The following is a 27,298-nucleotide window of genomic DNA, read 5'->3' on the forward strand; positions in this document are numbered from 1 at the left end:
AGTTGGATAAAGGTAAACAGAACCAAATGTTTGTATGTCATGTTTTGGTAAATTGCCATATAAACATTTCTGAAATGATCAAATGAAAGAAAGAAATGCCAAGAACAAACATTGGAAATGTCCATGATTTTTGTAAGGAATTGAATATTTGGGCCAAAACATTTGCCCCTTTTCCACCTATGGTCCCAACTCACCCACAGTTCTACAGTTCTACACTTCGGCATTGTTCGACTTGATTCTTGTGCTGGACGTCTTGCTCGTGCCTCATCCTGTGACCAATCAGAGGCCAGCGGTCTTGCGACGTCACACAAAGTAGCGTCTCAGCTCGCTTGGAGCCTCGCCAGAGCAGGTACTAAAAAAAAAAAAAGTACCTGGTTCATGTGCAAGTAGTTATTTTACGGACATTTACTCCCCAAACCTGGCTGTCTCCATGACAACAGCAGTGTTTTCATTTGCATTATTGAAACATTTAGTTTAGGTGAACTGTCAATTCTGGCAACAGAATCTATTCGAATAAGTTCATGTTTTTTCAGAATAAAAGCTCTGTAGACTCGATATGAATCCGTGGGCCAGTTTTGGCCCACGGTCCACCAATTGCTGACCACTGAGAAGCCCAAAAAGGTGTTTCTGTGCAGACCCATGCACGTGTCTGTGTCTACTCTAAGCAGGAGCACGTTTGCATGCGTGGAAGGACTTTTCATATGAATGGAGCCACTGGTGCGATTACATGAATACACGTGTGCAACAATCTTTGGACGCAGAAGATAAAAATGTGACATTTGCGATATAAAAAAAGCAGAATGGAACAGTGCCAACATGTTGATGGGAGACAGAATGCCCGCGTGTGTCAAAACAATATCTCTCTGTGGCGACCTTGCAGCACAAAGGACAATATTGTGCTGTTGATTCTTAGACGAGGTTCAGACAAGGTCAGTTCAAAAACAAACAAAAAGAGAGAAAAGACATGAGCTTTTTTTTTTTTTTTTTTTACAGTTTATTTGATAATATAAGCTTGACTTCGGGGCCTCTCAGTTGTTGTGGAGATGGTTCAGCTGTCTGTGGATGCCACGCAATCGCTGACCGAGTCACTGACCGAGATTAAATGGAAGTTCAAGGAGGACACATCTCACGCTCGCCATAATATGGCAACTGAGACATCGCCATGGTAATGACCTGCAGGTGAAGACAATGGGACGTTCTCTTTGAGGCAAAGATTGTTTGTTCAAAACACAATGGCCAAGGTCAACAGTGATGTGTCACACTCAGTTCGTTTATGTTCCAGCGTGGGTTTGGAGGTTTGGAGAGCCGCATCGCACCACACAAGGCGGAAGCTGCATGCTGAGCATTTTTGTGGAACGTTAATTGATGTCTTGACGAAACTCTGAAACCGCTGACATCTGCAGGTCACTTCTTTGTGTTGGCTTGACAGTGTGTTTGTTGTTTATGATGACTGTAAACTCCAGAGTGCACAGTCACCAAATAACATGAGCGAACCAGAATTCAGCCACACTTTCAATCGAGACCCTAACTCCTGTTGGATGTTCTCCTCAAACGCTGCACAACACCTTAGAAGAAGAAGAAGAAGAAGAAGAAGGAGAAGAAGAAGACAGGGCTGTGACCCCAGAACTTTTAAATGTAATTTCTTTTTCTCCTGTGATCCTGTCCACTGCAGTTTTAAAGGTCCGGCATGTAAGAATGACTGAATGGTGACTCCAGGTTGACCTCTCGCTCACTCCATTCGCCAAGTGTCCGGGAACTACTGTCGCCTTTACCTTTGCCTGCTACAAACAATGTTGTCTTCTTGCTTCATTTACATTTAAAAGGGTTTGTTGTAAGGCTACGAAAACCAAAACAGTGTTTATTTTACAGCAATTATACACTTATAAATGGCAAATTAGTTTGGCCATTCACCCATTCACGCCCATTCACACCGTCATACAGCAGCATCGAGGTGCAGCGCATTTCCTGTCAGTCATCTTTCACACCCATTCACATGCAGGCACAGCCGTGAGGAGCAAGGTGGGCTGAAGTGTTTGGCCCAAGGACACGTCCGCTTATCCACCGCCGCGGTTTTTAACAACAGTGCATTCTGTAACGAGGAAACAAGAGTTTAACTCCATTATCATTTATTAAACTCAATGAACCCTCTATTTTACGCTATTAAAAATTTAAATAATTGGAATTTGGACATTTGTGAATATGTGAATATAAATGTAAATAAATATAAGTTGAATTGTTTGGCCTTGGTGACAGACTTTTCAGTGTAAAATCAAGTTTTAAAAATAATTTGCTTCACATCCGGTGATGCAGATAAACACTGGAATCTCTTCTTGAAACGCACTGGCAGTCTTCTTTCGTACTTCAGTGGCGTTCTTGAAATACAGTGCAGTACGTGCACATGTGCAGCGCCAGTACCCTGACGGCTGTTGTGCCGACAGATGCCGTGAACGCTAAAGAGGCGCTCCCAGTCGTGTCAGTCTAAATGGTTTCCATGAGGCAATTTCACTGTCCACTTTACCCCCCCTGCTGACGGCGCTTTGTGATCTGCTCTTTTTATTTACCGCCGCTGCTTGATTGACGTGCGCTAATGGCATTCATTAAACTGATATGCTATGTTATGGAGAGCTGATGAGGCAGTTGGCGTCGTGACACGCTAAACACTGATGATATTCATCTGTCAGTCTTGGTGACGAACACTCCTCCTGTCACTCTTTTTTACTCTGTCGTTCATGAATGCCCTGCCGTTGCCTTCGGGCACGCCGGGGATCTGTAGGTTTTTGTCAGGATCGGAAACCAAGAGATGAAAATTGTGGTGGAGAAACTAAAAAAAACAGTGAACGTGTTCTTATTCTCTACTTCACATCAGGTCATTCCAGATCGCCGTCCAGAGTCACAAGATGCCAGTCACTCTGCTCAAGGACATAATGACTTCCCTAAAGCACTTGCACGAGAGCAACATTTTACCGCCTTCGCTCAGCGTTTCCCCCGTTGTCCTCTGAATTAAAACACCCAATTAGACCTGTGCAATTACCATTTATTTAGCTCATCATCATCAAGTATAGACAGGGTGTTGTTTTCATCCTTGTTGTCTGCGTTGACTTAATTAAATTTTGGAGTCGTTATTGTTATAATGATTATTATTATTATTATTGTTGTTGTTGTCAGTTCCTATTGCTAAGGCAAATGGTTTGCTGTTTTTCATGTGGTCAGTTCACAAAGAATTGGCTGACCTGGATTTCTTCACACAACGGCTCAAAATCTTTTTTTTAACTGAACAAAGAGGCTCCTTCAAAGTCATTAGTGACATCAGTGGGTGAAAAGCAGTAATGGCTTCGCCAGATAGTGAGGATTTCTCAATAAATATAAAGGGTTAAGAAACAAATCAAATGTGAATATACAATAAGTGTACCCCACCTCCGAAACACATTTTGGGGGCAGACGAGTGCACTGGAAAAAAATCTTAGCAGTTTTTAGCAGTTTTGCTCAGCATTTGTTAAAAAGGAGAACCTAAATGGAGGAAGTTCATCTCAGAAAAAAAAACAGCTATACAAAAGGTTATTGTGTAGTTTCAAGTGCTGTATATAGACCTTGAAAGCTACCTGGATTCATGTTTATTTATTTATTTGTTTGTATTTCTTTTCCATTAACACCTAAGCCTTTAAAATGTCTGTCTGGCCTTTTTTTGCTTATTTTAACCATGAACCAGGAAGTACCAGGAAATCTTAGTGCTTGTGACCATTTTTCCAGAATAACTCTATATCAATCAATATCTGGCCATTATTTACAATTTACTGCATGTTAAAATAGTGTTTTAACAATTTAAAATGAACAAAAACACTGTAGTTGTACCCCCCCTTATTTATTTATTTAATTAATTAATTATTTTTCAATCATTGGTGTTTTTTTTTTATTTTACTCAAAAGCACATGTATGTATGAATGTATGTGTATGTCATGTTGTACCTGCACTAACCACTGTGGTAAACTTTACCATAACCTCATCGGGAAGTGGGGGGTGGGCATTGGGAGGGTACGGGGGTTCTCAGCTTCCAGAAACCGTTGGAATTTTTCCGACAGCACAAACCCTCGCGTAGTTACGGTCATGCATTTCCTTTTTATGTCTGTTTAACGTGTTTTTTTGTTATTTTTTAGAAAACAAATCTCATTGCTGCAGCCGGAACCAGGGCTGATGCACATGAGCTCAAAAAAAAACAGACAGACTATGAGCGGAGGGAAAGGAGAGAGCAGTTATTTATACGTGTCAAGCTGATGTCGTCGGTAAAATCCCCTCATTAATCAACTAAGTATTTGTTGTGTGTGCTCGTGACTGATTGACTTCACGTTTTTTAACACGGGGGAACAGTAGGTGTCACCACATGGCACTTTACCCCACTCATCCATTTACTGAATGTCACCCAGGTGACATGGAGAGCACTGCAGACACACTGCAGTGTGTGTTTCCAGGTATTACTCATGTTGTGGGGACTTATGGGGACAAAAAGCATGTCCCACGTAACGTACATTATTACATTTTGAGGTGAAGACACATTGTATGGTTGTAGGAAATGAATGCAAGTCAATGTTATGTCCTCTGAAGTCATGGAAACCAGATTGTGCATGGGTGTGTATCTTGCATTTATATCCTTGTGAGGTCCAAAAACATATCTTATAAGGACATTTTATCTGGGCCGCACAACGATAGAGGTCCTTTTCAGGGTTAAGACCAGGTTGTAGGTTAATGTTGGGTAAGGGGCTAGGGAATTCAAACAAAAAACAAAAAAAGTTTGTGTGTGTGTGAGTTAGTGTGGAGGTGCAGCATAGAGTGTGAGTTGCGGCACTCTGATGTGACTTCTCAGAAGGAAACGTGCTGCAGCCTGCAGGCTCGTTGTTCTGGATGGTGACATCTCATTCTTAGCTCTTCAAGATCTGGACTTATAACAAAGCTGGGATGCTGTCAAGCCTGAAGCACACCCACTTCCTCAAGCTCATGGCACACTGCTGTAGAGCTGGAGGGTGGGAATAAAGCGACATCTTGCATCGTATGGAATGTAGTGTGGATAAAACAATCACAGCAAAGTAAATATGACATGTTTTCACATGCTGAGTCTGCAGTTAGGAGAACATGTGATAGTTTTCTACCAAATGATGCACCTGTAGGGGGGAGGGAAATTGTCAGTGTGTTTTGAAGTCAGGAAATGCCTTGTATTCCGCTCAGTAATGACTGCAGGTTGTCATATTCCGCTCTATCTAATGGATTTTGACACTTATTGGCCAGGCAGAACTTATTGAGAGAGGGGAAAAGTTGATCTAGCAACTTGGGAGTCAACCATAGTTCCACTTATTATAATTTATAAATCCCACTTTGAGGATAGATATACAGATTACTCAGATTAAAATGAAGAAGGAAAGAATGTGGCATATCATGAGAACCTTTCAAATCATACAGCATACTCAGGAGTAATATAGCTATAATTCCAGCTCCTGTAACTCACAGGTGTATGACTTCATTACCTGCACTCCATACTATGACAAGCTGAAAAGCAAATCATTGGTTTCTGGAAATCCCCGGCGAGTGTGGGGTTCAAATGAGTGTGGGCTGAAGTGGTTGTGGCTCACAGAACTGAATGATTTCATGACTTTTTTCCCGCTCAGTGGGTCAGTCTTATATAGGTATATGTCGTGTTATGAGTGGGACGAGACTATAGGAGGCTGGTGGTGACAGATAGAGAGCCTGCCGTAATTAGGCAAGGCATTTATTTTTGTTTGAGAAGCAGTCACTCTGTCCACATTGTATTCCCCCAGGCATTTTTAATAGGGACCAATAATAGAACCATCATCTCCTCGAGTATGCAGTGTATTGATTCATTCATTGTCTTCCAGATGAAGGTCATTGGGGGGGCTGGAGCCAAACCCAGCTCACAAGGGGCGTAAGGTGGGGTACACCTTGGACAGGTCACCAGTTTGTCACACAGTAAACATATGGAGAGGAACAGCCATTTACTATCAGTCATACCTGCATGTTTTTGGACAGGAACCTGGAGAAAAACCCATGTGCACACAAGGAGGACATGAAAACTCCACACAGACCGTCTTACTGTGAGGCAATAGTGCTAGCCACTACGCCTGCTGCGTGTGCAGTCATATGCACAAAGGCCCTGTAAAAATAACTAGGGGAATGTTAGAACCTTTAGAGAACATTCTCTAAAGGTTGTATAAAGGTAGTGATAAAAATGGTCACAGGAATGTTCTTGGAACCTTTAGAGAACGTTCTCTACACACACAACTAGAGACAAACAACCATTCATGCTCACACTCACGGTCAATTTAGAGTGTCCAATTTTCCTAATCCCTACATTGCATGTTTTTGGACTGTGGGAGGAAGCCGGAGAACCCGGAGAGAACCCACGCACACACGGGGAGAACATGCAAACTCCATGCAGAAAGGCCCTTGTTCCAACCGGGGCTCGAACCCGGGTCTTCTCGCTGCAAGGCGAGAGTGCTAACCACTACGCCAATTCTCCAGTAACTCTTAATGTAAGCAACAAACAAAAATCCAACATTGAGCTTGCAAATGCAGGTGTTACCTTCTCCATAACCAACCCATTCACTGCTCCATGAGGCTCTTACAGTAGCAGCCCTTTTTAAACCTCTTGCCCCGCCCCTCAGGTTTAAAAATAAATAAAAAATAGTTGAGTAGTTTAAGGATAGTTTAAGGCCTCTTAATCGGTCACAATACTCCGATAAAACCATGTAAGCTATCTTTAAGTTTGCCCCTGTCTCATACATCTCTGTTGTGTGGGTATATATATGACTGAACAATAGGAAAAAATGATGGAAAAAAAAAAATAACGCTGGTCACATGACTACCACAAAGCCTGAGAATGTACACTATTTAAATGCGGAAGTGGAAAAGACTGTTTGACAGACTGACGGGAGGAGGCGGTGGAATGGAGTGGTGTGCGTGCTTTAACAGCGGGTGAGTGAAAATGTCCGCAATTGTTGGAAGGCTGAACCCCGGAGTGTGCACCCAAAGTTGTCGCCCAAATAATTATTGCGGAGAGTGGGTTGTGGCACGAGTTAAGCGACAGGAAAAAAGAGTAGGAAGAGAGAGCGTGAGAGAGGGGACGTGGTGCGTTTGTGTTTGTGCGCGTTCTACAGCGGGTGTGTCAGCTGTTCAATCAGTGACGGGGCGGAGGGAGCGGCTCCGTCTCAATATCTGATAAAAAAGAAAATGAGGATTAAAGAAAGAACAAACTTGGAATTCAAATATATGATCTTGTTTCAAGTGCTGGTCTTAAAATGGAAAAGGGTTCAGTGTGAGAATGTGCTTTAACATGGCAATAAACAAGGAATACAGACAAATTGTTATGAAGTGCAGCCTATACATGTGTAACCATGGTTACGGTTTATATCGTTTTTTTTATTTATATTAACTTATGAGGCCCTTTTTCAGTTGCACATGATTATAAATTAAGTTAATATCGAATATGGTATTAAATTATGTGCATTGCATATTATATAGGACATATTAATGTATTTTTTGACTAGTAAAATTATTTTTATATATATGTATATGTGTATATATATGTATATGTGTATGTGTATATATATATATATACATATATATATATATATATATATATATATATATATATGTATGTACACACACACACACACACATACATAAAATTTGGTTGTTATTTTAATGTGAATTTATGTTTTATTTACACCCCCCGTGTTTTTGGTTCCTACCTGCCTGTGTTGTCAGGTGGGAGAGATGAGTATGCGTGTTATGCAAAGCCAGATAGGGGTGGTGCTACAGGGGGTCAAGCAGGGACCAGTAAACTTGTAACCCTAAGACCTGTTTCACACTGGTTGCATGTGCTGTATGCAACAGCTGTGGTGTTATCTCGCACGTGTCTCATGGGATTGAACTGTGTGGCTCTTCTAGGGGAATAGACGTCTTGCCCGTTTTCCACACAAACCGGCGTGCATCTCACAGCAAATATAGACAGTGAAAATTAAATTTCTGCACAGTTTCAGCCTCCATATCTGTTGCATATGTCACAAACCTGGCACATATTGTCCCTGTTGCAAAGTAAAAGCACTGTAGAGATGCACTTCCTTGATTCCATTCAAGGTTTTATTGTGAAATATATGCAGGACTTATGGATGAGCAGCTTTATGCTAAAGAGTCCTGGTAATTTGCTGAGTAAACGCCATGTAAACTTTTATAGAAGCTCCACAGCAGGTGACGAGGAGACACTGTGTGAATGGCAGAAGCAGCAGATCAGCACTATTCCTTCATACACTGCACATGCATCTAGTGTGAAACCGGCCAGTGTGACCCTCACGTTAGGTAATGTGGGATGATATGGCAAAACTATGCCGTAAGATACACCTATTGATAAGCTTCCTATATTATATATAAAATTCCCCTTATTGTTGTCTTATTGCAGACATGTTGTTGAAAAAGTACAGGTGTAAATAATCAATTAACCGAGTTCCAATTAGATTTGTTGGTATCAGAGTGAATGGTGGCTCGCTGTCACACCGTCATGATAAGCTGAATTGAACAGAGCCATCTTTAATGTTGTCAGTAACGCCTTTGCTTTTCAAAAAACTCAAAAACCAGCCCTCGGAGCAAAGAATTTCAAGGACAAAGTTTAGTTCTCTATTGTTGTCTTACTTGCTTATTTCATTTCACGAGTATGTGCATGGGTGCCTTGGGCAGAGATATACAGAGATTTCTCATCCAGGATCGAGATCAATCAGTCGATCAAATGCCCCAAAACGTATTCTTTCAAACTTAAAGGAGAGATAAATGCTACAGTTTGAATTCCCAGGCGTTTGCTTGCTTGTTTGTTTCCAGACTCCGGTCACATAATTGCACATTCAGCCAGTGTACTGTAAGCCTTCTGACTGTTGCCACTGCTTATGGATTAAGGTGGCATTGTGGCAAAGTATATAGGTTTGAGATGAGCAACTTATTTATAGAATGTGACTCACCTGGCTTAAAAATAGTGCCTTCACTTCACCTTCATCACACTGTACGGTACATTGCAGTCGTTTTCACTTTCACTTTGCACATCCTCTGTCACATGGCATATGTGGACGTAGGTTCTTTTGAAATAATGCACATGGTGTGCTATTTGCAGGTGTTGCCACAGCAACCGATTTGTATGTTTTTTATTGTCTTGAAGCCACCTTGATGAACAGCTTGCACCTGGCTAGTGAACTATGTATGTGATCCTGACACATGTTTTTCTGTGTATCGGAGTAGATGCTTCTTAAGGCCCTGTATACCCAACGCTCATCGCGCACATTTAATTTGCATGCTTGTCTCTTTTTGACTGTCATGACTATTGCAGTATGAGCTGGTTTAAAAAAACCAAAAAACTTTCACCACCAATATTGAAATTACTTTCTTCGTGAAACATGGAAAAAGTCCTCAGAGGTTGATAAAATCAAATCAATGATTGGGAAAGAGCTGCCAGAGATGCACTGGCTCAAATAAGGGTCAAAAAGATTTGTGGCCTGTGAAGTGTTTTATCTGCCGAGAGATGTTCAGAAATAATTTCTAAAAGTTATAGTTGTAATAAAACTTTTGTTAACCTGCACGCTGTTTTCTGCACTCAATCCATTCACAAGTGCCCTACATAATTTATTTTCTCTCTCTCTCTCTGTGTCCTTGCGTAACCTCACCGGTTGTGTCATGTACTTACAAATGTAATTTTATTCTTGCATACAATCTACAAATGTGGTTTCTTTCATGCAGATTCATTTTACACAAAGGTTGATTTATATCTGCAAACTTTGCTTACAGGGCTTTGAATCTTTTTCATCTGAACTAGAGCCTGTGCTTATTCATCATGCACACGGCAAACATTCACAGATACTAAAAAAAGAAGGATTCACATGACAGAATCAAAATGTTAAGCATGGGCTTAAAAACGCTGAATGCTTTCCTAATGTCCACATCTCAGGTTAGCAGATATTGCTATTTCAAGCAGCGTGGCCTCAGGAAAATGGAAAATGAATACTGTATGTGCACGGTGTGGCACGCAGTGTTCAAGTTTCTTTCTCTTTGTCCTTTTCGGCAGCATCATCTGTGATAGTGCAGCGTTTGTCATGAGTCTCTCTCCCTTTGGGTCATCCAAAGGTGGTTTAAGTGGTGAACATCATGTATATATGCACTTATACGTAGAAACACAACAGTAAATAAGCACCGTAGTGGGCAAGTGACGCGTGTTTTGAGAGTTGTCAAAGTATGAGAAAAGGGAGAGTAAATTAGGGTTCGCCACTCTGCTGATTGCTGCTGATTAGAGCCGCGCTGAGTCACCTCGCTTCATAAATGCGTTGAGAGCAAGCACTTTTGCAGAAAAAAGTGACTCCAACACACACACAGATGCACATCTATACAGCACATGAAACTGTGTTTTAATGGTTTGTTGAAGATTGTGCGTTTATTCTGTTAATTTGTTGTTAATATATTCTCCTTTTGTTAGTGTTTTTTTTTTTTTGTTATTATTAGGCTATTGCAGAGATTCTGTTCTCTGCTTCCTGCCCAGGGACGACGGCAGCCACAAAGCCGCACACTGTCACCGTGAACTAAACTAATGAATAAATTAATTCATTACAGAATAGGCTGATTACCGAGCTCAAGTATGCACACACATATATACACACAGCATTCTAGTGAGGACACACATAAACATGAAACATTCCCCAGCCCTATGACTATGTGAGAAATGGATTTAAATCACATCACAATATTCCATCACGATAACGCAATAATGATGACATTTCACAGAGTTTTGGAGTAAAAGAGTTTGTTAGGGATATGGAACGATACACAGTTGTGATCTAATTGAGTTGGTCTAATAAATTAAATAAAAACACAACTGTAATAAAAACACTTAAAATGCTCATATTTTTGTATTTATCATTTGAAAGTGTGATTCATATGATGTATTATTATTATGAACATATGGCTCACTGTTCATGACAATAGCTAACAATCATATTTAGTATTATATTCTCTCTTGGGTCACATGAAATCGAGTTGGCAGGCAGCATGTGGCCTGTGAGACCTCTGCCCCAATATTAACTATCACATCTAACATAAACCCAAATGTAACTCTAACCTTAAAATGCCTTAACCTTCAATAACCCATCCCCCTCAAATATCTTATTTCCAGCTCCTCTAATGTGTTTTCCATTGATGTATGAAACTACAGTAAATTTAATTATTTAGTCTTTTAATTTTGAGAGCAGCAGACGAAACAAGCACTGTGTGTTTGTGAACTTGGGCTTTTATTGTTTTTCTTTTTTTTTTCTTCTGATAAATGTCATCATTGATCAGAAATATGAATAATTATCGCCTACAGCCATACATACTTGAAGGGATAGGAAAGATTTCCGCATTGGAAGCACATACGCCGCTGACTCTCGGGTGGTGTTGCAGTGTCTCCCCAGGTGCTCAATCAACTGAAACAGATTATCTTTCACATACCAGAAGCTCCTGCAGCCTGGTAAATACGCTGTGCTCCATGCATAGTAGAACTTAGCACATGAAATGGCCTTTTCAACTCATTTATACATTTTATTTTATTATTATTTTTGACATTTATTTTAAATTGTAGTGTTTTATTAAAGAAAAACAATTTGATATATATATATTTACACACACACACACACATATATATATATATATATATATATATATATATATATATATATATATATATATATATATAAAGTACAAGTAAAAGCGCTGGTCTGAAAATGTACTCAAGTTAAAGTAAAAAATAGTAGCTTGTTTAAAATGTACTCTGACTAAAAGTTACTTAGTTGCTTTTGTAAACAAGGTTGAGGACACAAATCTCACGTTTATTATTTTTAATTATAGGCCAACCTTTACATCGTTCACTTGTCCTCTTCATTCACCTGCCCTCATCATTCACCTGTCCTCGTTCACCTGTCCTCATTCACCTGTCCTCATCATTCACTTGTCCTCATCATTCACTGTTTCCATTGCGTGAATTTTATTTATTCAGTAACGGATATGGTTTAAAATGTAGCAAAGTACAGTACCAAAAAACATACCTATGTAAAATTGCACATATATACAGTATATATTATTTTTTTATTTTTTTATTTATTTAGTTTCATTGTTTTACAGTAGATTGACTTATTGTTTCACTGTTTCTGTCGTCATCCCACGATTATCTCTCCTTATTTCCTCCACATTATTGATGTGCATGTGAATCCACGTGGCTCCTGCCACTGCCCCAGCTGTGCGCCTGTGACGTACAGCGCCACGCAAAGGCGCTCACGATAGCGAGCAAAGACGGCAACAACTCACAGTGACAACCGATGCAAATCGCAAACTTGGGCTTCGTCTCTTTTCCCCTTTTTCTTGTTCTGAATGTGACTTTTATTTATTTATTTATTTGTTAAAGCTGTAGCTGCCTGTGGTTCAGTCACATGTTGGCTGATCCATAAGAGCTTATATCCATGTCTTATGGAAAAGAGGGACGCTGTCAGCTGCAGTGCCGACACTGAGGGATGATTCTCCTTTTTTATGTTTTCTTCTTTCTTGTACTGCTTTAGAAAATAATCGGCGGATTTTTATAGTTTTATTTTTATTCCATTTCATTTTCTCATATAAGAGTCTTGCGCGTGTCTTGTCCGGCACTGCGCGGATACCTGAGCACGAGATCTGGATTAAGACTAATGAACCGGGGCTGAATAATCTCCACTGGAGCGTTGTGCTGTGCTGTGCGTGTGCGTGTGCAAACCAACACGGACTATCTTTCTTTTTTCTTTTTCTTTTTTTTTTACTGTGCATCTCTGCAAAAGGCAGGAGACGATGTCTGCCCGGGGACACTTTGACGCTTTTTACAGATGCGCGCTGTTCCTGTCTCTGAGGATTCTGCTTCTTGTGCCTGCAGGGTTGCCGGTCCGCAGTCAAGGGGACTCTCAGTCCGACAACAAAGTCATGGACAACATCACCGTGCGACAAGGAGAGACTGTCTTCCTCAGGTAAGTGCACGATGAGACACTTACATGTCTTGCCTTTCTTTCTTTCTTTCTGTCCTCCCTGTCGCCGCTGCGTTTGAATATTTTTGCTCCTCAAAGTTGCAGCGGTCGCCTGCGGCGCACGCTTCTCAGACACTCGTGTGTTTTAATCATGTTCCCGCCGCTGAAAGAGTAGGAGGAGGAGGACGGAGGGTGAGTGAAGAGGGGGGAGGATTAGTCCGTGATAAACAGTCAGTTGAGGAACGATACGCCCGCTAATCTCCGGCGGCTGTTAACCACAGATTTAGCGCCTTTAATTGTTGTGTGATGGTGCAGAACTAAAGGTGCGTGTAGTTGAAGGAGAGGAGACGCCGTCAGTGAAGTGTCTGGAGGACTGATGCTGCTGCTCCTGCAGCTTGACAATAAATGCACACAGGAAACAACAAACACAAAGCCTCTGTCGTAAACAGTTTCGGAGCTGGGTGACCTTTCCCCTCCTCTGCGCCCTCAGGGGCTTACTGAGTGAGCACTGAGGGATTTGTGCTGCTTTCAGGAGCTGTCTGGGATGTCCAGTTTGTCATCTCGGAACAATAATCACAGTGGCTGAAAATAGCCGGATTTTTCCCTCGGTTTTAGTGGGGGCTGTGGATGGGGGGGGGCTCATTTGTGGCACTAAATTGGTGGATTGACAGGGAGTGAGTGCATGAGTTAGTTGCAGGCTCCATGTGTCGGACAGTTTGACATTTAGTCCAAGCTTTTCAAGATTCAAGATTCAAAGTGTTTATTGTCATATGCACAGTAAAGAAACATGTTTCCCTGTACAATGGAATTCTTACTTTGCTGTCCACTCAAAAACACCAGCATAAAGTAAAAAGTAAAAAAGAGATGCTTTTGTAAAAAAAAGTATAATGACAGAAACTTTCAGTATTTTTACCAGATGAAATTGAGGTCAGAATCTTTTGGAGCGGAACAAAAAGTTGAAGGTTCACTGTGTTCGTCCACGGTCACTTCAAAGACAGCGTTACAAATCCATGCTGTAAAAACATGATTCATATGTTGATGTTTTTGAAATCGCTACTACCAGAAATGGGTTTATAGATGTTAGAGCACGTTTTCTCTCGACCTCGTCTCCCAGTAAGGATGAATAAATATATAAATAATCTTTTTTAAAAAGTGATTTTCTTTTTAGCAAATGGTTTTGCTTGTGACATTTTCATTTCTCAAGTGATGCAGCTCCCCCTCATGGGGAGGTGAAAGGGTTGGTGCAGTGAGATGTCAGTCAAGTGCAGCGCAGGTCAAGACCTCTCTCACTCACTCATTCTCCTCCACCTGAGGAGCCAATCGCAGCTGACACGGGGTGAAAGGCAGGGTGCTCCAAAGATCAACTTGTTGATATATCGTCACATTATTTCTCGCGCAATACGATAATCGATACGTCGGGGCAAACATCGGTACTTTAATTAAATAGTCCCTGGGTGTCGGTACTTCATTTGTCCTTGTGGCGGCGCTGCTCAAATGAATGAGTGAAACTTGGGCAGAAATTACCTGCCTTTAATACATAGACTTTGTGCACTTTGTTCTCTATTTTGTGAATAAATAGATATTGGACAGATAAAAATGTCAAACGGATACCATCCAAAATCCTATATTTCACAATGCACAGACTGTAAAAATATAAATAAAAATCACTAAAAGCATTTTAGCTGAGTCATGTTTGGGCTGTTTCTTTCTTCCTTTTTGGGAGAAGATACCAGTATTGTACACAAACAAGTAATATTGTCCCATCCCTACTTTTCAGGGACGTTTTTTCTTCAGTTAGACAGACATTGCCATGTATCACGATATTGATGTAGTGGAGCATGTATTGGGTCTCATTTTGTATGGAGAGGTATGGAGAGTTCAAGACTAATTGGAAAAATATTTGTTTGTTTGATTGGTGCCAACTTATGAGGACATTGTGTGTTTTGTGTGGACAAAACCATGATATTTTGCCCAGGGCCATTCAGGCTGTTCAGTCTGCACATCGTCTCACCTGACACGGTCTCTGATCAATATTAATATGTCATGGGAGGCCCAGGAGCTCGTTATGTTCTTGCGGGTCATCAGTAAGGTGAGCAGGGGTCTGACTGGCCCAAGTTCACATGGTAAGAAAATGAGACCAGGCGACCTCTCAGAAATCCAACAGCTCTACATGAATATGAACCTGTACGAGGCTGATGGGGAATTTCGTCTGTACTACTTAAGGAATCCTCGTCCTGCACCGTGCTGTGCTGCATGCACTGCACGTCTGTTTGATCTGGGACCATTTCAGTTCATAAATCTTCTATCAGTACAATGTCTTGCACTGGTTTTGTGGACATTGCGATGACCCTTTTTGGCTAAATAAATCAATAATAATTCAGTGGATTTTAAGAACCCATATGTCCTCTGAAGTGGCCTTAAAAAGGCCTGCAAATCTGCAGCAGTTATAGGGAGGCTCGATGTTGATGGAAAATGGTGGTAGACAGCTGCACTTGCAGGCTTGCGTGCCATGACTGGTCTGCCATGTTTTTTGGATGAAATAATGAGGCTTAAAAATACATTTGCTTCATAAAAAATACAAAGAACTCATCACATTTTATTTATAAGCACATCATGAAGTACAGCAGTGGGCTCCTGCTGAAGTGCTGGACAGTTCCGTTTGAGTGCTTTCGCTGACCTGAATGCCACTCATTTCTGACCCCCTTCAGCACCATGGACAGCACTCTGCCATGTCTTTAATTACAGGCTGCTCGTAGTAACAATCAGGAGAGCAGGTCAGCAGAAATCCCATGCTACTGCTGTAAAAGCTCATTAATTCCTTCCTTATCATTTCCATACTGTTGTAACCGAGCCAGGCTGCACAATAGGACTAGAGCTGTTGAATAAAAAACACATGGTCGTGTACAACTTGGAATTGGCATGCAGTGCCAGTATTACTCCACAGATTTCAACTTTTCGCAGGTCGATGGGACTGGCAAGGCAGAACTTGCCATCATGTACATCAGTCCCCCAGGCTGAGCAGGAACAGCTGTTTCTGTCTTAAATTGATTCACACATTGTGCGACTGTGCAGAGCTTTTCATGTTGTTGCTGGCCACTCACTCACACAGTCTCAAAAAAGGCGTTCGGTGTATAAACTCCATGCTGTTAACTTGCAGTGCCATACAGCTGCTTCTGGGTGAATTCAGTTTCTACTGCTCATGAGGTGCCCCTGAGGTTGGACTTGTTTGTTTGAATAGACGGGGTGTAGAGAATGGATAACAACTGCATTTGTTGCGCAAGGAGGCCATTGTGTTGCTTGAGCCGTATCTTTAGAGTAGGTCTGTGTCTAATTTTGATGTCAGTAATAACATAAAGCCTTTGCCTGAGGGGTACATCAATGATAATTTGAAAAAAAACATTATGGTAAAAAGACTTATTTTCCTTTTATTTCATGTACTGTTCCACACACCCCAGAGACACTCTGAAGGCAGTTTTTAAGTGGGACAGTAAACCTTCCTGTATATGTGATCAGGCTGCCTGCCATCTTGTCAAGACTGGGTACTTTTCCAACTCCCACCCAGGACAGTTTTATAATAAGCTTTATTCATCATCTGCAGACTCCTATTCCGTCTGTTAGTATGTGGTAGGGATGCACAATATTGGACTTTTGCCAATATATTGGGAGTGCTTTGGTCAATAACTGATATGATACTGATAGATCATTTAGTTTTTTCTGTAGTGAAATTAACACAATATTTTGCTTATATCTACTTACAGTCTACATACATACGTCTGTGGGTGAAAGCTTGTTTTTAAAAAACTGAGAAACACATTTTGGGGCAAAGTTGTATCTCTTCATTTTTTTTGGATCAGATTTGACTAATGATTCCATGAATGTAGTTTTTTTGTCCCGAAGACCATTAAAAGGTTATAAATATATAATATGTCAAAGTTATAGCTCTCTCCACAAGAGACCTGGTTTTGTACATTTCAAAAAACTATTTCCCAGACTTTCCCAGAAGCACTTTGGTGACACCACAGCACTTAAAACAATATTGTGTGGTGAGAAATTGCAAACGTGCAGGGAAATATTCATCGGCACGTTTGAGGTACAGTGTAAATACAGTGAGGTCATAAGTTCAAAGCATTAGCAGAAGTGTACATGATGCAGAAAGGCCACCCTTCGTCAGCTCCCTGAGCCAATTTGTATTACCTTTTTAGTTGCCGGGGAATCAGGATGTGTTGCGTTCTTCTGGCACAAATGATGTAGACGCCAGACTCGCCACCCCTGCAGTGCTCTGTGCTAACAAGCTCCCCACTGCCCTTTCTGACAACTGCCAAACTGAGGGTGGTATCACATTTTAAATTAATGAAAGTTAGAGCCCCAATTTCCCTTTTGTGTTGGTGTTGTTTGCAGCGCTGTGGCCTGGTTTGTGGAGATGAGGTACAGTATAAGTAACACTAATTATCAGTTTATCTCCGTGTGGTCTGGGCTCTCACTCCCCAGTTGGGCAACTGTGGGAACCTCCTGGGGAGAGAAACCTAGATTATTACAGCACCACAGCAAATGACATCGTCACATGCTGTACATACAACCATTAGTGCATATAATGTAGAGTATTCTAAAGGGACGAGATTTTCACTTCAAAGGTTTCAAGTTAGAAATTTTGAGAAAACTCACCAACCTGCACCACTCTCTTTCTTTTCGTTGATTAGATGACTGTATAACCCGAAGCTCACCGCGAGTTTCGGCAAAATGTGATGCGTTTTGATTGCACTCAGCGCTAGATGAGGAACGTGTTTGTCTGATTGACTGAGCTGGGTCTTCCTCGTAAATGCCACATCTCTATGGCAAAAGCAAATATAAATTATTCATTTTCATTTCAATCAGTGACTGTAAATCTCCATTGTTGAATTATTTTTTGATAAACTACCTCCTTCCTAAAGAAACTGATTGGAGAAATGTTGTACAAGTTATGCCACATTGTATAATACATAATACAGTAAGTGAACAGACACCATGTCTATAACTGTCGTATTAAGTTGTTACCTTGTGTATTAGGGAGGTAATACACAAGTAATACACAACTTGTTATCTCCTGTCTTTCTGGACACCCAATAGCTACAGAAAGAAAAGGAAAGACAAAATAATTCACATGTTCGTAATGACTCATACACTGAGAAAACATGCATATAACAGTCGAATAGCTATGCTGGAAAAAGAAATGTGAAGTTATGGATATGCAGCCTACATTACAGATACACATCTCAGCTTCAGCAGCTCACATGACTGGAGGCAATCGCTGTGCCCTGTGCCACATGTGCCACCAGTGAACCATTCTGTCTGCTGACCTGACAAAGTGATTGACAGGGCTTGAAAAAAACCAAAACCCTGTCTTTTTAAATAAAGGATATAAAATCAGAAACAGTGGTGAAAGATCAGTTATTTACCATGGGTGCTTGGATAGTGTCATCATTTTCTTTCGGCACAAATCCGGTTTTATAAATTGGTTTGATGGTGTTTTAATCACCACAGACATTCAATTTGCTGTGTGTATGTTAGCTGCATTGACATTAAACAAACTGGACTAAAGAAGACGCACATTAATTTCCCAGAGCTCTGGTCACTTGTGAATGAATGTATGAATATCATTAGAGTGGCATAGGTGGGCCAACATGCTCCAGAGACTCTTATCTCTCAGAAACACGTCATGCTGACATTTTGTTCCTTTCTTTCCCAGTCTGATCAGCATACTGTTTTTGTGATTCAGATTTAATAATTCAAGGATGAGGCTCTGTTCCAAAGCTTTTAATGGCCTGTGTATTTAGTTTGCATGTAGAAATGTTTGCTTTACACATGTATGAATTTGCTTTGTGGGCTTTTGGCATATTTTAAGTATTGTTGCTGTGAGTGGATCCTAATCATTGCGTGCAATGTCATTTGCTGTCAGCCACGGAGATGATTCTATCCAGTTCATGTTAGGAGTTATGGTGAGGTCTCTTGTTAGGATGACATTCATTTTATTCCTCATATGCCACGGGCCAAGATGGGGTAGCTGATAATTTGATTTCACAGAGGGATGCTAACGATTTCCTCTGTAATTCCATTTTCTTTCACCTCATCGCATCGCCTAGCCAGGCTGCCATCCATCAGCACTACGTTTTCACTTATTGTCTCCACTGTTATTGTCCTAGAAAAGACCATCAAAATAAGATGGCAGCAGAATGGGATCATTCTACAATTTCATCAGTTAACAAGATTTCATAGATCCTTCTCTAATAGAGTTGTAATATAGCTGAAAGCATTTTCCCTCATTTAATTAAGCACCAGGAGACGATTTCTTTCTTTTTTCAAGTGTTTATCACTTAGTCTAAGTGGCAGAGAATGACAGCATTCAGCCTGTGTCGTCAGTGAAATGAATGGACATATACTGGAGATAGACACAGTCTGTAAATGGTTCTGTTTGACTGGTTGTGGTGCTGAAGTCTGCCTGAGATACTCTGCTGCCAGCAAAGTGGCACAAATCTGTTTTGACATGTAGAATTCACAGACACATACGGGTGAGAGGTAAGCTTCATATAGCCTGGGCATCCATCTGTTCTCACATCACTCATGCTCATGCAAGCTATAAACACAGCATTAACATATGATATGGTTAACCTGAGGCAGAGCCTGTTTACTTTAGAGCAGGGGTCTCCAACGAGTAGCTCTTGAGCTACCAGTAGCTCTCAGTCCCTTTCCAAGTAGCTCGCCAAAAAACCTGCTAACATTTTTCATCCATCAAACTCAGAAGTGTCCAGTCGCCTTCCAACACTAAATGATTATTTGCCAATTGGTGAAATAATCCATGATATCAGTGTATTTTTAAATGCATTGTTTTGGTATGACAGCATTAATATTTTAACTCATATACTATACTGAGATATACTAGACAAAAAGATGCACACCATTTTGTAAATGTTCAGGCAAAACGAGCTTGTTCAGTTGGTATGGGTTGAAATAAGCAATGGCAATAAATGTTAAAAACCAAGAGTAGCTCTCCGCCATTTCCATTTTGTCAAAGTTGCTCTCAGAAGAAAAAAGGTTGGAGACCCCTGCTTTAGAGTCTTAACAAAGCCCAAACCCAATTGGAATCCTGTTTCAGGGTTGTTATATTCAAGGACTTGTTCCCAGTAAACAGGCAAATAACCAATATTTGTCCTCAAAATGACCATCCCCAATATGACGCCATGCAGACTAACCTCTAGGAGCTAAAATGTGACCTCTAGCTGGTGATTAATTGACAAGATAGCCTTCTATTTTAATCTTTGTGTCATCTAAAAGCCCCCAGTGAAATAACATTTTGATGTCCACCCGCTCCTTTAATTTGATGACTTTCTTGCTTCACTCAGGATGTTGATGATGGCACAGCCAAATTTTAATTTTATGAGGTCTGTGTGCCAAAGTGTTTGATGGGATGTTTTATAATTTGGCCATCATTAAAGACACAGCAAGTTGAAAAGGTCATAAACTCTTATGTGAATAAAAACAAACAAACTGTGTAGTGAGTGTAAACTGCATTTGAAAGTCATTATTAGAACAAATCTTGTTTGAGAAGACAAAGCAGGTGCCTTGTGTTGAATTTCATATTACCTCATGCAGATGCTCAGGGAAACATCTAGGCCTACATTTAATACAGCGTATTGGAGTGAGGACTTGCAAAAACAACTAGGACAACCTTGGTTCATAATTAAGTTAGTCATGTCTGGAATAAAGTACGACATTTAAATGACACATTTCTGGAATAAATGACTTAGTAGGAACTTTATTTCTTTTTTCCCCTCTCAGTCATCCCTCTCACACTTGTCTGCCTTTCAAGAGATTTAATTCTGCCTTGAATGCTGTCCAGACAATTACAATGCCACTGCGATGAAGTGTGTCTGATTGGACAAGTGCCCTTGCGTGAACATTCATTTTCCAGCTATCCATTTTTTTTGAATGAGTAAACTACAGGGCAGGTTGGAAAGAGCAGATAGATTTTTTTTCATAGACTTAACCGGCAGCAATTTGGACCTTAAAATAAATGAGTTTATGATAGGATTCTTTCCCAAGTAACCAAATTGAAGCTGATATTTTAGACATTTCAGATTAGACATTGTGATCAGTGATTCTTTTTGGGAGGGGGGAGAGCGCAATAGGCAAGTCAGTTTTTCACATGGACGAGCCCAAAGCGCCATTCTCATGCCTTATACCATTATTTTAAAAGATTCACTTAAATGAAAATAAAAATACACAACTAAAAGCTATTTTTTGTGTGTGAATTTTGCCCCTCTCCTTTTAACATACAAACTTCTCTATCACTCTTTTGTTCACATAGCATTGTCCACATGTGTCCTTGTCTGTATGTGTTTTTTTTTGCTCTTTCAGAAAAATGTTTTCAGTCTGTAATACCTGTGTGAATCCAGGCTTGCCCTAAAACCGGAAATGCGTCACTTGACCGGAACTCGCTGTAAATGGACGAGAGAATTCTCGCTTTTTTAAACGACATTGGAATGCAGATTACACACTGTAGTCGCGGACTGTACAATGCCCTGTTATTTAAATTTTCCATGTTTTTATAGATCATTTTAGATGATTCCTATTTTCTTCTTCATGTGAGACTGGTGGGGCGGCGCCCTAGCGCCCTCTATGGACGGGCCGCCACTGATTGTGATGTAAAGCATGTTGCTACATATTGTACATGAGCTTTGTTGCCTGACGTGGTCTTCTGAGCTGAGTTATTATGTAAGTTGTCCTTGGGTGTCAACAAAACATTTTCGCCCAGGAGACGGCCACTCAGTGGTTATTTTCTCTTTTTCATTTTCTATTAGCCGTAGAGTTGGCAACATGTAAAAATCCCAGACGATCAACAGCTTTTGAAAAACCCACTATCAGCCCACCTGGCATCCACAACCATGCCACTTTAAAAGAGTCTTAAATTACCTTTCATCACCAATCTGGTGCTTGTATTGAACTTCACCTGGTCATCTCGACCCTGTCCGCATGCCTGAATGAATTGAGGTGCTGCAGTGTGATTAGGTGGTGAGAGATTTGCATTAAACAAGCACTCGAGCAGGTGTACCTCGTAAAGTGGCCGGTGACTGTATGCATTTATTATAATGTAGTGGTGTCACCGGTTTCCTGCCCTTTGTCCTTTCGGCCAATCACGTGTCACCATCGGTCCCAGCAGCTTCTGTTGGCCAGGGCAAGGGAGCATGAATGGGAGTTCACATGATTTGATGAATGATGAATGAGACACACTGAACACTGAGCAGGTTAATTTAAGGTTACTGCAGCACTGCTTATATTCACATCATGGCAATCGTTGAGCCTGCTGGAGAGCTAGTCTCATGTGATTGAGAACGGACGTGAGCGTGAGGAATTTAATCATTCCCGCATTCATGTGTTTAAGCATATTTTAGAATTATATAATGAAATGAAGTGATTAAAATTGGCATTGATTAAAACCCCGTCTCCACAGATGTACCTGTGTGTATGTAGGGAGTTTGTTGACGCGGGCGTTGCACTAACTGCCAAAACAACCATAGCGTGGGACATGTATTGGCTGCTTATCCCAAATATGGGTTCTTGTGGTTTCGAGAAAGTCAACATATCTGCGGCCAAAAAATACAAAACTCAAGGCTCGAACACGGCATGTATTCATAAATGTTGTTGTGTTGTAAAAGTTAGATCCTTGATACATGTCATCAGCTACCAATGTTCAGGTAGCTTGCAAAATAGCCACTACCAATCATTAGCTTCAGCCTGCTTCTCCCCATAATTTAAATGGATGGCAGAACGGATAATATTTCAAGCCTTTCTTTTTATATCAATTAGTCTTTCTGAAGTAATATATATTATATATATATGTGTATATATATATATATATATATATATATATGTGTATATATATATATATATGTGTATATATACATATGTGTATATATGTATTATAATATAATATTCATTTGATATTGAGAACATATTTGTGGTTCCAGTCTGGGTATTAAAAGGAGGAGATGAGTGGAAGGGAAGTGGAGTGATCAGGATTATGTGCTTAAAAGATTCTCAGCACCACCTCCCCTTTAGCGTCAATATATTGACGCTGCAGGGCACTGTGATCATGCACGTACACACAGACATACACTGTTTACCAGCATTAGGATTAGTTATGGATATATACCTTACAAAAGCTTTGGCGGACCAGACACAGGTATAACAAAGGGTCATAAAGTCAGCTGAAGTGAAAAATAATTGGGGGGGGTGAACAATCCAATCTTTTCGGGGAAAAGGTGGTTTAGAGTTTAAGCAAAAACAAAACTGAAAAATCCACAAAGATTAGCACACAAGGGTGAAATAATGCTATCAGCTTGAAACATGTCGGCACAGAGCTGTATCAGCTATTTTGTTGATAAGAAACTAATTAAAACAATCAATTCTGAGAAAATTATTTGGATCCCCATTACAGTGGGACATGGCTGCAGGTTTAGCTTCTGTCCCTCCACTACAATTTACAAGCACATTAAATATACATTTTGTAGCACTCAGTAATGGCGCGGGATCTGGAACTATACATTTCCATCAGTGGCTGTTGTGTCAGACACTTGGAGATTCTTAGTGTTGTTTCCTTATTCACACTGTATGTAAAGCTGCTGTCGTTGGTGATGGGCGGTGATCTATAATGTTTGCATAGCGACACAGATCTTGCAAAGCTTCCTCATACTTTCTCGTTTTGTATCTGCCAAGAGATGTACAGTATGTATAGTATGTTCCACTCGATACGTGCATGTTGTTCAAAAATAGGGTCTGTGCTATTCTGGCATTCCACGTATGGGTACCCAATACTGTTCCATGTGGACTTAATTGAGAGGAAAGTCAGGCTCATCTTCACCAAATTTCCATCGATGACAGGAAATGTACCCAAAGGACAACTTGACTCACATCAACCCTATTTTTTAAACCCTTTCTTTATGTTCTTTCAATTTATTGTCAAGGAAATGTTTAATGTGCAAGGTCAAGGCTAACACAATGCCTCTGAATCTGAAGCTTGATGCTAAAAGCTGGTTAAAAATAGGTCTCAGAAAATGTCTCTGACAGACAAATGTCTTTCACGGTATGTGTTTGTCTGTATAGAAAGAAAATATCTGTGTGTACTCTCCTCTGTGACGGTTTCCATTAAAGGTTTTGCCTGAATGATAAAGTGCATCAGCAGACATGTGGCTGCGGTATTTGACGTCTCCCGCCTACAAGCGATTAGCAAGAACAAATGAGTGATTGAGTGTGTGAATGCCTCTGATCAATGCGAATACCTCTGCATTCAATCAAAAGGTAGATGGCGTGGCAGAGGAAATCCACAGCTATGTGTAAGTTTTCAGCCTTAACTGTGTATTACAATTTCTTTGTTTGTCTGACTCAAGTTTAATTTGAGCTGACTGTTATGTCTCTATGCTTATGTAGAAAAATAAACAGTATATACAGAATTATCATCCACTCTGAGAGGTATAGTCCAAATGATTCTGGCTAGGGTTGGGACGATACCACATATTTTTGTCCGATACCGATGCGTAGAGATGCAACTAACGATTATATATGATCGTTATACAATATATAAGATTTTTGAATCGGATATTACATTTTCATCTGTTCAATATCCGATCCAGTGATTTTGACCAATATCGGACCGATAATAACTGATACCGATTCCCATCTTTAATTCTGGCATCAGCTTACAAGAATTATAAGAACTGTAATAAATGTGACATTTGCTAATTAAACCTTGATTAATTGTATTACTACCTTGCACATTATGGGGTGCTGAGTCACTTCTTGACATTTACTAATATCCCCTCCCAAGGTTTCATTTAGAAAAAAAAAAAAAAAAAGTTTCTACATGTGATAATATTTTCAGTGAGTAAGTGTCCTTCCTGTTTAATTCGGCTTTAGAGGTCAGTGGGGACAGTGGGGATATATTGGATATGATGAAGTCAGAGCTCTCTGCTGAGGGTTATGACTATGGCTAAGAGCAGGTGTGTGTGTGCGTGTGTGTGTGTTAGGGAGGGGGCAAGGTCAACAACAGGCACAGGGAAGTGTAATGTAGCATAAAACGATAAGATTTATTTGACAGGCAATTTTACTATGGGTGCATAAACATGTAATACACCGCGGTGTAGTAAATCACAGTTATTCCGGAATGGGAGGGATGGGAAACATGCTTGTGGGAGGTTTAACCTCTGTCAGACAAAGGTTTCTTGCACTGCTAGTGGTGCTGTCACAGTCTGTCTGCTGTTACCTATTACTTGTTGGTTGTGAGCAGGGGTATCTTGACATCTTCTTACCCCTGCCAGGAGATATCCGTTTATAATCCCCATGACATTGTGTCTCACACATCATCAGCTGAAATCTTTGCACAAACACTGGGCTCACAGCAAGATATGAGGTACACCTGAATTCATTTTAGCCATCTCTGTCCTCTCCTATAGTCATAGAGATGCTTTTTGGTTTTTTTGACTGTGTACACAGTTTACCAGTCAGCTGAAACTCAGATTGCAAGGTACAGTCAAACAAGGTGATGGATGTGTAACCGTGGATACTAGACTTATCAAGAAATGTGAGTAATATAAAATCATGATCCTTATTCAGTAACGCTGCTTCCCCTTTGATCAGCTTTGATTCATTTTACGTCAATGCGGACACCCTGCCGCTTCTCCATTATGCAGTTCTAGCACTGCTCGGCTCTGTATCAGGCACCTGGTTTACCATTACCGTAGTACCTCCTCAATGTGGCCATTTGCGTCAAAGCACGGCTGCATGTAACTGAAGGGTAACGTTGTTTTATATGCCACACAAACACACAAATTAGTGATGAGCAAAGCTGTTTTTTTGGTGTACTGAGTCCTTAGTCAGTTAATTAAAAAGATTAGTGCAATACTTCCCGCATGACCGGACCGGACACAGTCACTGCACTAAAATGTGGCAGACTTGGTTGTGACTCCTCTGTTAAATATAGAGATTTTAGAAAAATCATTGCTAAATGTTAAAGTCTTTTTAACTGATCTACAGTTCAGCATTGTTCGGTGTGATTCTTGTATCTGACGTCGTGCCAGAGCAGCTACCAAAAGCACCCAGTACCAGATACTATCCACCAGCTGATCAGTGCACACAGTACTCCTATCCTTACATTTAACTACTGTTTATATTGCCTTATTCCACATATAAAAACGACCTAATCTGATGATGACAACACCACTTCTCTTTGCACACAGCAGGAGAGTAGACCCTCAAATTATTCTGAATCAGTCGTTTTGAATTTCAAAATGAATTTTTAATCAAATCGTGACTCAAGGATTCGGAAACATTCATACCTCCAGTGGATGCTCTTAGTTTACCAAGGACTACTGAGCACTGTTCCTTATTCCTTATCATTCCTTATCTTTTCTTTAATACCTTCATCAAACCCTAATGTTTTGTACTTATTGAAGCAGATTGCCATATTCCTCATGGGTCCATCAGGGGCTCTAATGCTACACACTAATGCTATCATGCTTTCAGTAATTATTACTTATTTATATCAAAAAGGGCAACAGACTACTGTCATGTCCCCCAGCGGTTCCTGCTTAGTCACTGTTCTATAGATGGAGCAGTAGCAAGATGTGTTGTGTCGTGTCATAACAAGTGTCCCTGTGTGAAAAACAGAATAGACACTGAGTGAATTCTATTCACCGCGGTGTTTTGGATATGAAATAATAACACACTTCCTTTGTGCCGTGAATGGAGTCATCATTTTTTCCCCCGAAAAAAACACCCCGTTGTGACAAAGATAGTGAAGGCGAGGTTTGCAGGGGGGGAGTGATATCCACATATGTTGTTTTTCCATCACCTCTGCATGTGCAATCAGTTTTAACATCATGACGACGAGCTACAGTGGATAACGTCTGGTGATTTTTTTTTTTTTGTTGTCGCAGATCTTGTTCTGCCTCTGTTTGGTATTAATAAAGATTTCATTTTTGTGGTGTTTTCAGCAGTCTTGTATAAAGTATTGGAGTAAAAGTACAAGTATCTTGTCAGAAAATGACTTCGGTAGAAGTTGACGTCACCTTTTTACAATATTATAAAAAAGTAAAAGTCTTAATGTGTATGTCATTTACTGTACTTGAATTTTCTGATATAAAATGTACTATTATGGGTTTGATTCCAGGCTCTGTTAGTCTACATTCTGATTAGAGCTGAAACAATTACTTGATTTAATGGATTATTAA

At 40.4% G+C, this 27,298-nt stretch overlaps 1 protein-coding gene across 4 annotated transcripts in view; it reads left to right on the plus strand.

Moving 5' to 3' along the window:
• The window catches only part of ntm (neurotrimin), a 396,350-nt gene that overhangs the window by 273,083 nt on the left and 95,969 nt on the right, over positions 1 to 27,298 (plus strand). For 3 of the 4 annotated variants that reach the window (XM_044041719.1, XM_044041721.1, XM_044041722.1), the window contains exon 1: positions 12,323 to 13,046. In XM_044041719.1, the coding sequence (XP_043897654.1) occupies positions 12,874 to 13,046 (173 nt within the window). In that variant the 5' untranslated portion in view covers positions 12,323 to 12,873. Of the gene's footprint in view, positions 1 to 12,322; positions 13,047 to 27,298 lie in introns of those variants that run through there. The other variant, XM_044041720.1, reaches the window with a different exon arrangement.

This window comes from Solea senegalensis, linkage group LG13, assembly GCF_019176455.1.
Source record: "Solea senegalensis isolate Sse05_10M linkage group LG13, IFAPA_SoseM_1, whole genome shotgun sequence".
Lineage (NCBI taxonomy): Eukaryota > Metazoa > Chordata > Actinopteri > Pleuronectiformes > Soleidae > Solea > Solea senegalensis.